At 48.1% G+C, this 15486-nt stretch overlaps 8 protein-coding genes across 8 annotated transcripts; 4 read left to right on the top strand and 4 right to left on the bottom strand.

Moving 5' to 3' along the window:
- Positions 1–126: 126 nt before the first annotated feature.
- Positions 127–2410, bottom strand: EV420DRAFT_1619396 (alpha-galactosidase/alpha-n-acetylgalactosaminidase; the record flags this gene model as incomplete). Its single annotated transcript, XM_060475464.1, has 10 exons — positions 127–561; positions 685–728; positions 778–919; positions 969–1027; positions 1081–1131; positions 1775–1832; positions 1896–1935; positions 1995–2123; positions 2177–2284; positions 2397–2410. The coding sequence occupies 10 exons, from the start codon at positions 2408–2410 to the stop codon at positions 127–129; spliced, it is 1080 nt and encodes a 359-aa protein (XP_060333733.1).
- Positions 2411–2941: 531 nt separating this feature from the next.
- Positions 2942–3931, top strand: EV420DRAFT_1762148 (FAS1 domain-containing protein; the record flags this gene model as incomplete). Its single annotated transcript, XM_060480689.1, has 5 exons — positions 2942–3212; positions 3261–3339; positions 3390–3489; positions 3545–3644; positions 3695–3931. The coding sequence occupies 5 exons, from the start codon at positions 2942–2944 to the stop codon at positions 3820–3822; spliced, it is 678 nt and encodes a 225-aa protein (XP_060333732.1). The 3' UTR covers positions 3823–3931.
- Positions 3932–3946: 15 nt separating this feature from the next.
- EV420DRAFT_1266034 (uncharacterized protein) lies at positions 3947–5429 on the top strand (the record flags this gene model as incomplete). Its single annotated transcript, XM_060467306.1, has 7 exons — positions 3947–4345; positions 4379–4461; positions 4515–4604; positions 4653–4692; positions 4743–4956; positions 5014–5179; positions 5234–5429. The coding sequence occupies 7 exons, from the start codon at positions 3947–3949 to the stop codon at positions 5427–5429; spliced, it is 1188 nt and encodes a 395-aa protein (XP_060333731.1).
- A 286-nt stretch (positions 5430–5715) lies between these two features.
- EV420DRAFT_140094 (uncharacterized protein) lies at positions 5716–7138 on the top strand. Its single transcript, XM_060468996.1, has 6 exons — positions 5716–5937; positions 6001–6092; positions 6145–6216; positions 6272–6409; positions 6473–6714; positions 6770–7138. The coding sequence occupies exons 1-6, from the start codon at positions 5929–5931 to the stop codon at positions 6973–6975; spliced, it is 759 nt and encodes a 252-aa protein (XP_060333730.1). The 5' UTR covers positions 5716–5928; the 3' UTR covers positions 6976–7138.
- A 503-nt stretch (positions 7139–7641) lies between these two features.
- EV420DRAFT_1266313 (Nse4 C-terminal-domain-containing protein) lies at positions 7642–8942 on the bottom strand (the record flags this gene model as incomplete). The annotated part of the gene is given in 7 exon segments (XM_060467322.1): positions 7642–7734; positions 7789–7880; positions 7930–8082; positions 8145–8293; positions 8353–8672; positions 8688–8734; positions 8846–8942. Coding segments are annotated over 7 exon segments (951 nt in total), but the record flags the coding sequence as incomplete, so codon positions are not given.
- Positions 8943–9226: 284 nt separating this feature from the next.
- Positions 9227–11700, bottom strand: EV420DRAFT_1305406 (Usp36 protein; the record flags this gene model as incomplete). The annotated part of the gene is given in 7 exon segments (XM_060468476.1): positions 9227–9828; positions 9845–10221; positions 10271–10495; positions 10552–10654; positions 10701–10811; positions 11004–11247; positions 11298–11700. 7 exon segments carry the CDS (start codon positions 11529–11531, stop codon positions 9227–9229), a joined length of 1896 nt encoding a protein of 631 aa, XP_060333728.1. The 5' UTR covers positions 11532–11700.
- Positions 11692–13880, bottom strand: EV420DRAFT_1528239 (phosphatase 2C-like domain-containing protein). The gene is made up of 8 exons (XM_060472499.1): positions 13681–13880; positions 13375–13629; positions 13012–13352; positions 12920–12980; positions 12693–12870; positions 12515–12643; positions 12281–12466; positions 11692–12226 (listed from the first exon to the last, which is right to left on the bottom strand). The coding sequence occupies exons 2-8, from the start codon at positions 13604–13606 to the stop codon at positions 11869–11871; spliced, it is 1485 nt and encodes a 494-aa protein (XP_060333727.1). The 5' UTR covers positions 13607–13629; positions 13681–13880; the 3' UTR covers positions 11692–11868.
- A 402-nt stretch (positions 13881–14282) lies between these two features.
- EV420DRAFT_1242894 (uncharacterized protein) lies at positions 14283–14987 on the top strand (the record flags this gene model as incomplete). Its single annotated transcript, XM_060466651.1, has 1 exon — positions 14283–14987. A coding segment is annotated over one exon (705 nt), but the record flags the coding sequence as incomplete, so codon positions are not given.
- Between the last annotated feature and the right edge of the window lie 499 nt (positions 14988–15486).

The following is a 15486-nucleotide window of genomic DNA, read 5'->3' as shown; positions in this document are numbered from 1 at the left end:
CTATGGTTGCTCATGTCGCTTATATTCCGGAATCATTTATCTGCTCGCGCTCATAAAATGGCTCTGAGAGCAGGCATAGTTGGTAAGCATAGGGAAAGCCGAAATACTGGAACTCCCCTGCCGAACTTATGATACGCTAATCGCCACCCTGAAAATCCGAGTATCCCAAGCGTCAACATCATCGGCCGAAATTATGCCACTAGAGGACCACGTCTCCCCAGTCCACAAGTCTTTGATGGCTAGCCTATCGCCTATACTCAATTCATCTATGAGAGAAACGTCCACGGAAATATTTTGAGGTGTCGGGGTCTCGTTGAATATTAGAACGACCGCGTCCCCGTTAGCTAAGGGACCGCTCCAAACTTGCCGCACATTCTCTTGACTTGCCGCCTTGATATAGGCCGCCGCTTTCCCAAGCGCATCCTGATTTACCGCAATGACGTCCTTGTTTTTCACAATATCCAGCTTATCGCTAGAGAGGCGGGACAAATCGGTACCCAAGACTAAAGGTGGTTTGAGGGCCGCCCAAAATCCAAAGTGTGTCCTGGTTTTTGCCAACGTCTCGTTGGAGATTTGTCCGATCCTATGAATATCAGAGATGATGCCATGTTATCACCGAAGAATAGGACGCACTCGAGCATGTCCATGTCAGCAAAAGAAAAAAGGCTTCTGGAATTGTGCGACTTCGCGCATCTTACGGATGTATGCTAGAACGGAGCATCCTGCGTCTACGGAAGATTGATCAGGCAATACGAACACGAAAAAATAGACTCTTACAGCCTGTATTCAAACAGTAAGCTGTGCTGGCACATTGGCAGTCCTTATGTCCCGCCTCGTCTCCAAAATATGCATTAATATCACCTGCCATGCGGTAGGTGTGTCCAACGGCGTCCGCCCAGAACCAAGGGAACTGGGAGCCCTGCGAGAGCTTAGAATTCTACATGAACATTCTGAGCCTTTCAACCTACCCATTGGCACATGGAATAAAGCATTCCGCGATTAGAACGAGAGATGGCGTCCCGCATCCCTAGAAACCGCAGCTATTATTCGGGTTCAGTGTGTTTTTTTCTCGAAACTTACGTCCAAAACGAACTTGAGGCGGCTCAACGTTGGCGTGGAAGCCACCGCAGTCTGTGCTGAAGATAAGGTATGCTTCAAGCGGAACCAAGGACATCACGTGTGTGACTGATCTGTGACTTTTCGTGACTCATTAACTGCCGACTGCGTGTTTTTTGCTTCGTTTCTGTCGCTGTGCTTGTAGTATGGTCTCTGTAATATGTTAATAGACTTCTCCTTTATATAACTCCTCAAAAATGTACCTTGGGGTGACCCTGTGACCCTTGTATGTTCTTTCCCAGGCAGTGTGATTTCCACACAGTTTCTTTCCAATATACACCCATGAATCACAAATGAGAGGACCAAGAACCTTCCAAAGGAGAATGTAAGGTCTAGGCAACGTGTTTTGACTGAATAAGACATGTGAATGCATCAAATATTAGTTGCGTCGCGATTTGTCTATCCCCATCAAATCACTAATTGGCTATCTACTCTCGCTCATTTCCCAAATTAGAAAATCGGAGCCCGAGGATTTATGCGAAATACTATTATCTAGGATTCCTCGGAGCCCGATTTAGCATTTACTTCCATGTACAGGAGGAGATAGATTTTTTTGTGTAAATGTTACTTTTGTAACGTTTTAGTCACGTGATGTCCTTGGTTCCGCTTGAAGCATACCTTAAAAAAAAATTCTTATCGGCGGAGAAGGGTAACGTACTATCGTACTTCAGAAAGTCTATACCCCATTCTGCGAAAGTAGCAATATCTTCATCTTCCTATAACGATAACGATAATGAGTATTCGTACGCCAAACACCACGGACACCAGTTGGGACCTACGTAGCCATAACTTCCTGGTGCAAACCCGCAGTCTAACAAACTGATACGTCACCACGTCATTGTATGAGAAGAAGAGATATGAGATGGTGACTGACGTACCCCGCATCAGAATATATGCCGACCTTGAGCCCTTTGGAGTGAACGTAGTCGACCAGTGGTTTGATACCATTGGGAAAGGACTCAGGATTAGGCTGTCGCTGCCCACGGTCGGTTCTGTTCAATGCTGACCTTTACCAAAAACAAGCTGACGTGAAACAAGCTTCAGTCGTTGAAGAGCATACCATCCGCCATCAAGCGTGATGTATTCATATCCTGCATCGCGGAGACCAAGGGAGACAAAAAGATCGGCAACCTCTTTAATGATGGATTCATTGAAGTTACTTCTGTAGCTAGATAAAAAAGTGGATATTGGCGCCTCGAAAACGGACATGAGAATCCAACGAACGCGTTGTATCTATAGCTAATCTCAGTCGATTAAAATGGGGAAGATGGATCACGTACGTATTCCAGCCCATAAATGGGGTACGTCCGAGCCCCCAAAGATCCAGAGCAACAACAGAAGCAGTCCAAAGAGATATGATGCATATTGATAGCGATATCCAAAGCATACTGTTGAGAAAGGGCTTCGCTGGTGACCTTATGCTACGTCAATCCTTTATATGTCGAGCCAAGGCATGCCTGCTACACGGGCCGTCTTCTATCACCTGTCGAGCTTTCATGGAGACACAAATGTGGTGGCGGTCCGAGATCATGCCTCGAGAAGATGGCGTTGGCGCTATCGCGGTGGAAGCTAGCCTGACAAGCCGGCTTTATTATATACTCGCGGTACTCCTATGGTGGAAGCAAGTAAACGCAGCAGGGTCACGTGCGCGATACACGCCGCTTTCTTTCGAAGTCAACCTTTCCAACGTGTTTTCAGATTTTTCCAGATTTTCGAGAGATTGTTACTCTAATCTGCAACTTTATTGTCCAACTAGATTACCAGGCTGGCAGGTGATCCAGGTGAACTTCCTCTGCGGACCGAAATGAGCCCGGGTATATGATATATGCTTGACCGTCTGGGATTCCCTCTTCGCGGCAATTACTATGTCTTGGCTATACTTGCTTTCTATAACCTTCTCAATGATGTTCTCTCTGTGTCAAGGGCAAACACAGTCCTTGCTTGGCTACTTGAAAAATCGGTCCGATACTTCGACACTTGTGGAATGGATAGAAACTCCGCCAGGTTGCTCATCATTCCTGCTGCACATCTTTCTCCGCGGTTTATCTCTCTTTCAGGCTTTGCCACAGCCTTTGATCATGTTGTCAATGGGACATGTTTGGCCGTATAACTTGGTTTTGTCCCGTTGTTGACCATTCTTACAGGGTCTTTTACATTCTTTGCGCCAAATAATGATGCAATTGAGAGTCTCAATGAACGCTACCGTGACTGGCTTGTTTCTCCGTGCGTTTTCTCCTAATTCAGTTTTAGTTATGCCATCCTCACCGACACAGGCTTGGGCGCGATACAATAGGAAACTTGTTGATACACCATTATGTTCCCAACACCAAGTTCATGACGAGCTCGTTTAATGAAACTTACGGCCGCTTCCAGGTCATGCTGAAAACCTATACTCTTGCGCTAACTGACATTACTGATGTGCAAACAGACTGGTTCTTATCTCTTGGTTGGAGCGCAGGCAATCGACAACACTGTCGTCCTGAATAGGGTTGCTCATATTGTCGAGGGTGATATAAATGTTGACTCTGGTATGCTATCTTCATCAATTGGCGCCAGCTGAAATGATAGCTTCCAACAGGCATTGTTCATATCATCGATCGTGTACTGTCGCCGTCGTATCAGGAATGGGAGCCAGAGAATGCGAGGCTCATCTCACAGACATTCATTCCTGGGTCGTGTTCTAATCCTGCTCTGCCTTACTGCTAAGCTAGATAGTGCCGTGACGATGTATGTGATTCGGCCTTTACGGCCGTAAGTCTAAGTAAAAATAATCAGAGAGAATGAGTCATAACCCTAACCTCATGATGAAACTTCCCTGTTTTCTTCCATCATGGCCGTTACATTCGAGTCCCTTCCCGTCGAACTAATAGCAGAAATTCTTGGAGAACTGGACATAGAATATTTGATAAAAATGTCCTATCTGTCCCGCAGACTCCATGCCATCACGTCTGATTCGTCACTGAACCCATGGAGACGGCCCATTTTGCGCAATCTTCGTTCGGCGACTTATGAAGACTGCCTTAAACACCTTAGCGTTCGACAGACTGTCCCGAGACAGAACTGGATTGAAATTCTCAGCTTAGCACGTCCCTCGTTCATCCTATTCGACGCGACGCTACCCAACCTTAGTTCGGTCGACTGGGAAGAGTGCTTCAATCGTCGGTTCCTCCCTGGCTGGAAAAAGTGGAAGAAGGATGGCGCATCGTGGAGAGAAGCTTTTATAAAGTTTGTTGCCTAACACCTTCTTGCCGATATCGAGCAGGTTCCAATATTTGGACAAAGGCTATTACACCGAGTCTGGCATCGCAGTCTGACACCTTGCACGGCGGATGAATCTTGGACTAAGTTAGCTCAATTTGGCACGCGGTTCCTATTGCACATCTAAATCGGCGTTTCAGGTATATTGTACTGAATCGGAACGGGTCTGCGAACGAGTTAGAGGTTTCGTCAAGGACATTCAACCCTGTTGCTATCTTCAATGATATGAAGTAAGTTATGCGTGTTTTCGCACTTGATTGTCCTATTCATTGTCACAGACTACAAAGCAACCTCGCTCATCTAGAGACCCGCATCAGAGTATGGCTCCTTTACTCCCCCCCTGACGTCTGTGATGACAATCTGAGTAGCTTGTGGTAACGCTTGCAGATGTTCGTATATTGGCTTTCGGGACTTTGAATCGACCCCGAAGTACATTGATGGTTAACCCGAACGCCCACATACTTTTGCATCCTCCAGGCATTGAAGCGGATGAAAGTGACTCCAACCCAAGAATACAAAGAATAGATCATTATGTTACAGACCATGGTGTCTATCCCATGGGAGATGAGTTAACAGACAGCCGTGAGCAGTGTCTTGATTCTATTACTAGGCTTTGAATTAATTACATTCTGTTGATAGAACTTACATATCAGGTCACATACGACAGCTACACTCGTTTGACACATCCTCTTCCTGCTGTCTCCCATTCCGGTTACCCATGGTTTACACCTGGCGGTGGCGACAAGCGCTGGCTGGGTTCCGGTGCAGAGGAGGAGGAGGGTCTTTGTTGGGTGGGCGGCTTGATGTAGGTATCGGATTTCTTCCATATGTCCGTTAACACGAGGTGAAATTTCCACAGGGTAGTCGCTCAAATTGTCGGACCTAAGTCGTACGAACGATCGGGCGACTGGCCGCCATTGCAAGACTTGGATCTTGTTCTAGGTCCAGGACGTCAGCAGTACGCATCATTTACTTGGAACGACCTCAACGCGATAGCTCCTTGGATGGAGGAGCGCATTACTAAGAAGATCAACGGACAGGGTCTGGGTATCTAACAATCGATTTAATTGTGTGGTTGTCGTAGCCGGAGACTGTCCAGGAACGCTTTTGACACCGCCGGTCGCTAACGCTGCGCTCGATATACACGTGTGCACAAGACAGTATTAGGCTTCCTCTATGAGCCGAGGTGAGACATCATATATTCAGACAAATGACAGATCCTCTTTTTTTGAAATTAATTGTTCATTGTTCTCCTTAGGAAGCGTCCTTTTATATCTTGTCCGCCTTTGCCGAGGCTCTCTTCCTACTTTGGAACCCGGACTACTTTGTTTGGCCCTTTGAACAATAAGCGCGATCTGTCAAGGATCTTTCTCTTCCGGCTATGTTCATTTGGAATGTTTTAAAGGACGCCAGAAAAGAAATTCGCTTATTCCTTCTTTCCTTCTTCCATACCTTCACGTTCCCTAATACTTTCAGCGTTGCTGGTCAGCGTCAGATACCTCCAGATACCACGTCAAGACCTTATAATTATCAAACGTCTTTTTACCGGTTGTCATGCGTGGGGTGAGTCCTGGTTGTTAAATAAATGGATGCTTGTCTGATTCTCTCCTCTTGTCCCTCGTGCAGGTTATCTACAAATGCCATTATGAAGGCTGCGTCAAATTCTTCTCACGCAAAGGAGATCTTAATCGACACACTTTAATCCATACCCAAGACAGGTTAGTCGTTGATTTGACTGCTCGTGTTGTCTGACTGAAGACACTCTTTCAGGCCCCATATTTGCTCTACCTGTGGTAGAGGATTTTCTCAGGCGTCTGGCCTCAAGACGCATCAAAACGTTCAGTAAGCATTTCTTACAGGTCAAGAAGAAAGCAAGTTCCTTACCATTGCACCATAGTACGGGAGACAAGCCGCATTTGTGCACATACGGTTGCGGGAAAGCCTTTGGCGATCCTTCCTCTTGCTCCCGTCACGTCAAGGAAATCCATGAGACCACGAATCCCTACCGTTGCCCAGGATCCAGATGTCAGACTAGGTACGTTTTTAATCGGCGTGACGCTTACTGGTACCGACTCTTACATTTCTTCGATCCTTCCAGCATCAAGCGCCGCGGTATGTTCATCCAGCACTTGCGGAAGAAGCATCAGCTGTCACGAGAGGAGGCTGAAGCTCACGCCGATCTGTTGGAGGGCGCCACTCACCCGGTCCATCGTGGACGGGGTAGGCGCGGTCGCCGTGCAGGCTCGATTTCGCCTTCTTCTTCTTCTTCATCATCTTCATCTGCAACGTCTGAAGAAGCCGCGCCTCTTATCCGACTTCCGGACGCGACGTTGTCGGAATGTAAGCTTTTTCATCTCTGTCATGGTCTTAAAGACGCTTACCATCTGGTTGGTAGATGTGCCCCAGCCCACAGTGCCTTCTTACGGTCCTCCGCAAACCTTTTCAAACTACCTTACTGTCCCTACGTATGGTATTTCTAGGCACACTTCGCCTCTTTCCCTTGACCCCGGGATGGTATACGGCTTGACTCCTTCACGATCTTCGTCCCAGACACCTTCACTTTCATTTTCTCCGTGTCCTTCTCCCTGCACCATCTACTGACGGGTATCAGACTCCCCCGATGCCCATGCGTTGGACTCAACCATGGATGCTGAACTCTCCTATCCTGTCGCTGTTCCTATCGATGAGGCGGATTATGGTGCGTATCAAGTTCTCAATGCGCAGGACGCCCCTCTCCTCTTCGGCATGTGGGATCTAGCACCTAAGCATTCCTCTCAGCCGCAAGACGCACAGGACTGGATGGACTTTTACTCATGAATTTTGAGGAATTTACATGAACGTTTTGCAGGACATACCTCTTCTCATGGACATTTTTTTGTAGCTATAATCTAATTCGTAACGCCCTTTCTTATTTCTGGTATAATACCATGACCTTATGGTTTCAATGTCGTTACGAATACTTTCACGTTTTCGCCCTTAATTCGTACCCTGTATTTCCTGTCAATAATGGATACCCTTCGTCGTACCATCTATATATCAATGTTGCCTACCAGTTTTATGAAGTACGGGTCATGTGTTACTTGACCTGATTCCCATTAGTATATAGTAAGTATGAGGAACTTGTTCTTCAATTGAACGCGAGCATGTAGATGATAGCTGAAGTACAAAAAGCAGGTAGCATCTAGACCATGGAAGTAATCGACTGTCGATGGAGATGCGAAAAAGATGCGTATATTAGCAGCGATAGGAAGATACACCACAGGCCACTTAGGATAGCCATGTAACTACGTCGCTTTTTTCACGGTCTGGTCTTCGGTCAAAAATTAAAGCATCTTGAATGTTGAAGACATCTATTGCCCGCTAGGAAGAGTGACTGAATAAGTCAGTGAGCTGGTACAACCTTGATTATCTTACCTTCCACGTTGTGTAGTCGAATTCCAAGATTAGTTGGGATCGTCGTGGGGCGTCTTCGTCCCTTATTGGAGCATCTTCCTCGAAACAAGGATCTAAGAGAATTATGAGACTGTGCATGAGTCAAAATGGGGCGTATTTTACATATAATCTGTTCTCCATCCTGAAACTCTAAACCGGCTTTCCTTTCATGAAACAGGAATGACAGGTGGAAGATGTTTTCGACGGACTGAGCAAAATCTTGGGGATTAATGACAAAGCGGAATAGATTGATTCTTCCGGTTCTCTCTAGTAATGCTGATAGCTACGAAATTTTATTTAGACAAAACGCTGAGACTGCCGCAAAGGGTGTCGAGCACACCAAATCACGTTCTTAGTGGTTTCATTGTCGGACCGTACGATGTCTGCTTCCTGGAGTTCTTGTGGCCTTCGCTGATCTTCTTTATTCTTCTCCAACCTCGCTCGTTTGGCTGAGCGCTTTTTCACCTCTATAGAAAGCGGCCCAAGCCTTTGGGATATCCGAACAACCTTTCAGCAAAGCACTCGCAATCACGAAGACCAACCTACATGAAACTTGGAGCAGGCACTCTGCGGCTCTTTGCCAGAGCTCGGCGTCCAATCCTTTGCCAATCAAGGGCCCTTGTGGTATCGGGATATTCCTCTTCCGAACCAGAGTCAGAGTCATGGTTGACTACGTCTTCAAACCTGCGACCACCCATGAATGTGACAAGTCTGGTGACTAATTCATCAGCATCGAAGGATACGCCCCCGCACTTTATTGCGCGGGCCTTTTGTGTTCCTAGGCCGGAAGCTAGTAGCAACAAAGCGGAATCTAGCGCGGCTTCCTGAGGTGCTCTCACTACAACAAAGATAATTTCGAGGTTGGACTATAGATGCTATACGTGCCTTTCTTGAATAATATGTCTGCTTTTCCGACATCTTGTTCGATCTAATTTATACTCAGTTTTGCGATATTAGATCGGTACTCTGTAGATGCACGTATTGAAGAGTGGAGATATTGGAGGGCAGATATCTTTCAAAGAGTGGGGTATTTATTTACCTTCCATTTTTTTGGTGAGGGATCTATAGTCCGTTCGAAGTGCGCGTATGTTTTCGACATCCTGATCAGGGTCGTACACCAAGGATTCTTGAGAGGTTGATCCATCTGTGAGCTGTTTCAGGTTCTAGATCTAGCTACAAGCACACCTTGAGGAGAGTCTGCCATATTGCTTGGTCTTCACGGAGGTAAAGTAGCAAGTAACATATAGTATTTGAAAGTTCGAGTCAAAACCGGAGCCGACGATCAACTCCCAAATTTGGAAAGAGCACCTACTTCAAAAGAGCAGATCCCGACGGCGGTCAAATATTCTGTATGTAGAGGCAGAGGGCGTTGCGTAACCTGATACATTAAGATAACGTTATTAAACAAAGCTACTGTCCGTCATAACGGTCGAGGTCTTCCTTTACCCTTCTTCCCTGACAGAAATCTGTTGTACGGATTGAAGCTATACTGCTTGGACTGCTGCCAACGGTCCCTGGAGTTCCCGGAACCTGGACCATGCCTTTTTTGTTTGTTATTCGGGGTACTGTAGAATCGATTTGGAGGTATGGGTGAAGAGAACGTTGACCGAGACGGGGCGGACGATGTGGTTTGTGGAGAAGATGGTTTGGGCGGAGAAGCGGATCCTAAGGTTTCTTGAGATTCAGTTTTATCCTTCTCCTCGTCATCTTTCTTCTCTTTCGCCTCCTCTTCGTCGCTGTCGTCGCTAGCGTACTGTGCTAAATTGGACAACGTTTTCTGCGCCGACTCAATCTTCTTCTTCACAGCATCGGCTTGTGGATCATTGGTAGAGCTTAGCTTCTGGCGTTTGGCATCCGAAGGGCCACCAGGTTTGTCGGATTCTGTCGGTAAGAGCGGTCCGATAAATGGTTTCGACATCTTGACACCTGTGTCCTCCTCGTCTTCGTCCTCTCTAACCCTTCGCTTCTTCATGCCCACAGTGATTCCCTTTAACGGGTGTACACCGTTGGCTACAGGCGGCGCTTTATCAGTTACGACTGAGGGCCGCCTGTAGTCTTTCACCCTTGGTCCGCATATAGAAAAGAATGTACGCATTCTTCCGCACAGGTGTCTGGTGAACACGGGTCACAGACTCGTCGTTCATTTCATACCAATCGCCCGATCTGCTCTTCACAAAGGCATAGTAGTGTCCGGAGTTTGGACCACCCCCAGCATGACAAATGACACCATATAGGCTGTAGAGAGGTCCGAATTCTCCTTCGCTCATATACGGGGCAAGGCTGAGGCGCTCGTCATAATTCACTTGGTGACCGATTTTGTTACCCATAGGCGAGAAGCGTTTAAGGTGGATAGTGCAAACGAGAGGCGCTTTGTGTATTGAAAAGCGTTTCTCCGCATTCACGTATTTTTTGCACCTGTTGACTGGTTTGATAGCCGAAACACAAGAAAGCAAAATTGACGTACCTTTCGCACTTGTACTTGTCGCCGCCCTTCAGATAGTCAGGGGCAACGAATTTGTGTAAAGCTTCTTTGACCGTGCTCATTCTGTGGATATCGAGGCTGACATCGAGATTGCTATCGTACGTGTCGCTATTGTGGCCGCACGATTGGCATGTCACTCGAGACCGCAGCTTGCCGCCGAATATTTTGTGCACCCAACTTGTCTCCGCAACCTTGGGATCGAGTTTTCTGTGAAGATCCAAATATGACGAAATTGTTGCGGCGTACCCTAAAAGTGTACTTACGGTGGATAGCCGAATAGACATGACTTCTGTAAAGCATCTATGGCATATCGAAGAAATTCGTGCGAATCTTCTTGTCGACCTCGCTTCAGGTGCTTGGCGATAACTGACATTCATTAGATGGCGAAGAGCGGAATGAAGATAGAACGCACGATGTAGCTTAGTGCTAATTAGTCCCGGGGAGAAGGCCGACTTGTTGGAGTAGGCCTGAAAGCAAACCGACCGCAGGTTGCAAGCCATACAAAAGACGTTCTTGACACGACCTTCATGAGTTATTAACCACTGTCTCGTACGTCCCCTGCGACGAAAACCAGATAGGCGCGCTGAGTCATGTTGGTCGACCAGAGACAGTCACGCATCAAGATATGCTCAAGATGGACCCGCCATTGGACTCCTCACTGGACGCAGCACGGATATCTACCTTTCGTCACTGTAAGAGAAAGGTGGATACTCACAGCTTTCATTGTGACCGTAAAGAACAGCAAGGAGTGGCGGGGTGTGAATGAGACATTGTAGAACGCTGTTCAAGAAGCATGTATTGCCATTGTTGAACAGCCCGGATCCGATATTAAATTTGGGGGGCCAAGCTGTGTCGACTTCGCCTGCGAAGAGGGACTGGGCGTCAACGTCTGCTCTGCCGGCTGATCGTTTGGTGACTTTGGGGGAAAGGACAGGGGAAGATTGGGAAAGTACGGGCTGCTGGACATGGTATCAAATGATGATCAACAAACAGCGGGCATCCCACGTACCTCCTTCACTGGAGACGCCTTCCGTGTAGGCGTGGCATTTATAGGCTCGTATTTGCCTTCGGCCACAGCCAAAGTCCCTGAAGAAGATCCTTCGATGAACTCTACTGGTGGGGGCAGAAGGCTGTTGAAGGCCTCTAAATCTCTTGAAGGTCTACATGAGAGCTGATCGTCTCCATTCGAGTGGGAAGGAGAAAAAGCAGGAGAAGGAGCAGGATACAAAGGAGACGCCAGCATGGCAGCCGTTGGGAGTCTAGAGAGAAAACGTCTAGATAGAGAAAAGGGAAAGAAGCATGCAAGGGGAAAAAACGAAGGCAGCGTAAAGTCGGGTACCGGCAAAGGGGAACAGGGTAGAGATTTGTTGAAAACGCGCCAGCAAGAACAAACAATTCCACGTGGTCCGCTGTCTCACAGGACGTGCGTCAAACACTGACAACAGTAATTCATCATCAGAATTCACACTAATTACCGTAAGAATCCTTCTTCGGCCTCCGTCTTGTTCCTCGATCTCGGGTCGAGGACGTCAACAAGCTTTTCCAATTTCTAGACTTAGCCGTTAATATTAGTACAGAATCTATAACTTGGCTTTCGTAGGTGTTGTGACTTGTGCATCCTCTTCCCGTCCTTCTTCCCACCACACAACAGTGACCGTAATATCGTCTCGATGCCTCCGAGAATATGGCGCCGGAATGCTCACCAGTTGTCGCAGTGACTCTTCATCACCACCTCCGAGAGCATTACGAATGAGGTGTGTACCAACATTTTCATCACGGAATGCCCACGATCCACTGTTTCGCTTCCGACGGTTATCCTTACCCTCTACACCACTAGTTTTGATGGACGTCGGTACAAGAGAAGGTAGTTCGGACTTCGGAATGACACCTCTGATGCCCGCCAAGTGACCGCCAACGAGGCTAACGACTTCCTCAGAACTGTTCAAGTAAGACGGGATTAGTTCAGCATAAAATGAGGGGACAGTCTCTTACGTGAGCTCGTCCCACAAGCCGTCAGTAGCTAGGACCAAGAACCGAATGGCTTCCGGCGACGACTTGTCGAAAGATAGCTTGCGGTGGGTAACTTCTGGTCGTGCGGTCACATAAGATGGTGTTTTCAGAGTCTGAGGCTGGCTCCGTAAAGACAAATCGTTGCCGACCATGAATGCATGGTTGAGACTAGATGGATGTGAGAGCGAGACCAAAGACGACGACAGCATGCCTTACGCATCGTGCACTTCGCGTGTCCATTTATAGCGCGCGTCACCGAAGGCTCGCGTAGGTTCTAGGCCTCCGAGTACCCGGCCATTTCGAATAACCGTGTCTGCTTCATCTTTAGGATGCTCTGCCTGCATTCTACGGTAAAGGTCAATGTGCTGTATGCCCAAGCATGAAGGAAGCTCACCTCTTCAGTTCGTTTGGGTTTCTGCCTGTCTGGTCCTCACTAAGAACATCGACACGCCAGTGACCTTTGCCGTCAGGAGTTGGTTCCCAGACACCAGCAACGGCACGACTATCTCCCGTACAAGCAACGTATAGGTCCTTGTGAGCTGTATCGAATACAGCCATCAGAGCGCAGCTGCCTAGATAGCGAATAAGAATCCTGATAAACAACGGAACAGACGCCCATACCTGAGATGGCCGGAAGCATAGTCTTCAATGCAAGCGGGTGTTTACTGAGGTCTGGTATACCCTTTGATCGGTCTACATTGCCTGGCGAGGACACGGAGGGGAGCAGTGATGAGTTCACGATCTAGGTCAGTGAATGCATCCTGTATAGCGAGGGAGACACGATACGGATCAGCGTCCGGAGTCGACCCGACCCCAACAACTGACTTGACACGGTCAAGAGCGGATCCAGTAAGGGTCGTTGAAGAGGAATTCGAGATGAGCTTAGAGAGGGAAAGAGAAACCGCTTCAATAAGAATGAGGGAAAGCAGATGGGAGGTATCTCCGGCACGGTGCCCGTCCATAACGGCGAAGAACAGGTAGTCGCCAGAAGCATCGTCTCTTTGGATGATCTGTTCTGAATGTGCGTCTTCAATAGGATCATTCGAAGGCAATGCTGCATTTGCGTAGTTCCACACGATGCCGTCCTGGCCGCAGCGTCCTTTCAGAATTCGCGCGTTCGCTTAAACGTTTGTTGACCTCTTCCATGGAGAGAAGAGGCAGGACCTTAGTCGACATGGCCGGCTTTCCGTCCGAATCTCTGACCCGGATAGGAATGGAAAAAGTTGGCGTCGTTCTGTAGTAATACAAGTACGCTGGAGTACCAATCGCAACTGTTGCTGCCACTGGCTTCCATGCACGTCGCCACATTCCGGTATACGGCCTAAGGGGAGCTAGAACGCATCCTAGGAAAACAGCGTGGAAGAAAATATAAGACGACATACCAGTTCCTGCGAGGATCAGGGCTGGATTTGCCAACTTGACAGGGAATTCATGCAATTGGTGTTCCTTCGAGTCGGCTCCAGGAGTCGTGACAGAATAATAAGACGATAGCGCGACAGTAAGGCACGTAAAGTGTCTTGCTCCAAATTCAGCAAAGTGTGGGTTATATAATCATACGATCACGTGATAAAGGCCATTTACGTGTCGCTGAGCTTGAAAAGCGTTTCAAACTTTTACCACCACCTTGTTTGCGTGGCAGACGGCGTCAAAGACCTCGCATTTGGCTCTACGTCGAGCCCAATACAGCATCTCTACCCTTTCAAGGTGGTTCCAGTTGAAGAGCACATCAAGTTCCCGTTGAATGTACTTCATGGCTCAAGCGATCGAGTCATCTCAGCAGCCGAAGCGGTTCCCGACCTCTACAAGCGCGCGCATCTTGCAGGAAACCGAGAATCTCACAAGACACGATGCTGTCCAGTCCATTGTGAGTGACCGAGCCATGGTCAACGGAGTGCATCCTCAAGATAACGTTGCCAAGACCGCAAGCTCGCAGGAAGCTGGCCCTTCATCTCCGAAGAGAGCCCGCCTTGCGCAACCAACGCCGCAGCCACAGCCTGAAGATCTTGCAAAGTTTGGCATCAAAGCACGAGACTTTGCCTATGAAAGCAAGCTACCCCCAATCCCACCCTTCCGCCGCAAGCCACCGCAGTCAGGTCTGATGAGATCTCCTAAACGTCTGCGTCGATTTGGTGAAGAGGATGTTGATAATGAGGATGTTTTCTCGGCTGGCAAGAAACCAAAGTTGCAGAGGGTGGATACAGAGCCGGTCATTGAAGAGCCGCCTAGCCAACGAATGCCTGCTTACTCCGATATCACAAAGCTGCCACCGTTACTCTTACCGTCTTCACAGCCTCCCATTTATGACTCACAAGAGTCGGAGCCGTACGTCGACACCCCTCTCGTCACGCCCAACGGGTCCTTGAACTGGGGTTTCAAAGATACCAGCTCAATCCCCGCTTCTCAGCTGGACACAGCGTCGCAGGCGACTATCCCAGATCTTATTTCGATGGCGCAACTGGGACTTGCGCGTCTCGTCGATCTACAGAAGGACGACATGGATATTGAACCTGTCGCCGTCTCTGTTCCCAACTCGCCGACTCCCGCCTCAGTCACTGCTCCTCGTCTCGCGTCACCTTGCCCGATCAGAGCCCCCTCACCTCCAATTCCTTCTTCCCCTCCTGCGACACCTCCTGCTACTATTCCCAGTTCTTCTGCTGAGGTCTCCCCGCGGTACTGTTTGCGTAAACGTCCTTCTCCTCTTCCTCAATCAGAGTCACCTCGAACTCGGCCTCGTCGGTCTTCTCGATCAACAGCCCATAGTTGCTCTTCTGACCAGAAGTCAGGTAGTCCAACTAAGCCACGACCAAGGCGGAAGAGCACGCGCTCTACATCGCGTTCCACGCGTGGCGTGCATTCATGACACAGAATTGCCAGCACCTCTGTATGGACTGTCGATTATCATCTACGACGTGGAGATGTTTAATATATCATGTATGGATGCTCAATTCTCGCCTCTTCTATACCCGACTCACATGAGACTCTTTCCTCTTGCTCACTATTCACGTACAGCACCTCGTGTTATTTGCTTTCAAGTTTCGCTTGTCCATCGCTTCCTTTATCGATCATTATTGTCCTTCAATCCAACAAGGACTCCTTCTGTTTCTCCCAAGCACGTACATAATTGCATTTATCGCTTGTATCCTCATATCATCGTTGCACTACGGGAAGTCAAATCAATATGCTCGCGG

This window comes from Desarmillaria tabescens (assembly GCF_030435595.1).
Source record: "Desarmillaria tabescens strain CCBAS 213 chromosome Unknown EV420scaffold_10, whole genome shotgun sequence".
In the NCBI taxonomy this organism is placed as follows: Eukaryota; Fungi; Basidiomycota; class Agaricomycetes; order Agaricales; family Physalacriaceae; genus Desarmillaria; species Desarmillaria tabescens.
Note: the sequence above shows the minus strand (reverse complement) of the source record. Positions and strands in the feature narration are given on the sequence as shown.

What these genes read in the sequence shown, in the direction of transcription:
- EV420DRAFT_1528239 (XM_060472499.1), bottom strand. Translation starts at nt 13,606, where the DNA reads ATGTGGCGACGTGCATGGAAGCCAGTGGCAGCAACAGTTGCGATTGGT. An exon ending in TATGCTTCCGGCCATCTCAG is followed by an intron (nt 12,871 to 12,919) that starts GTATGGGCGTCT and finishes TTCGCTATCTAG; the next exon opens with GCAGCTGCGCTCTGATGGCT. An exon ending in ACACGCGAAGTGCACGATGC is followed by an intron (nt 12,467 to 12,514) that starts GTAAGGCATGCT and finishes ACATCCATCTAG; the next exon opens with TCTCAACCATGCATTCATGG.
- EV420DRAFT_140094 (XM_060468996.1), top strand. An exon ending in AAGACGCATCAAAACGTTCA is followed by an intron (nt 6,217 to 6,271) that starts GTAAGCATTTCT and finishes ATTGCACCATAG; the next exon opens with TACGGGAGACAAGCCGCATT. An exon ending in GGACGCGACGTTGTCGGAAT is followed by an intron (nt 6,715 to 6,769) that starts GTAAGCTTTTTC and finishes TCTGGTTGGTAG; the next exon opens with ATGTGCCCCAGCCCACAGTG.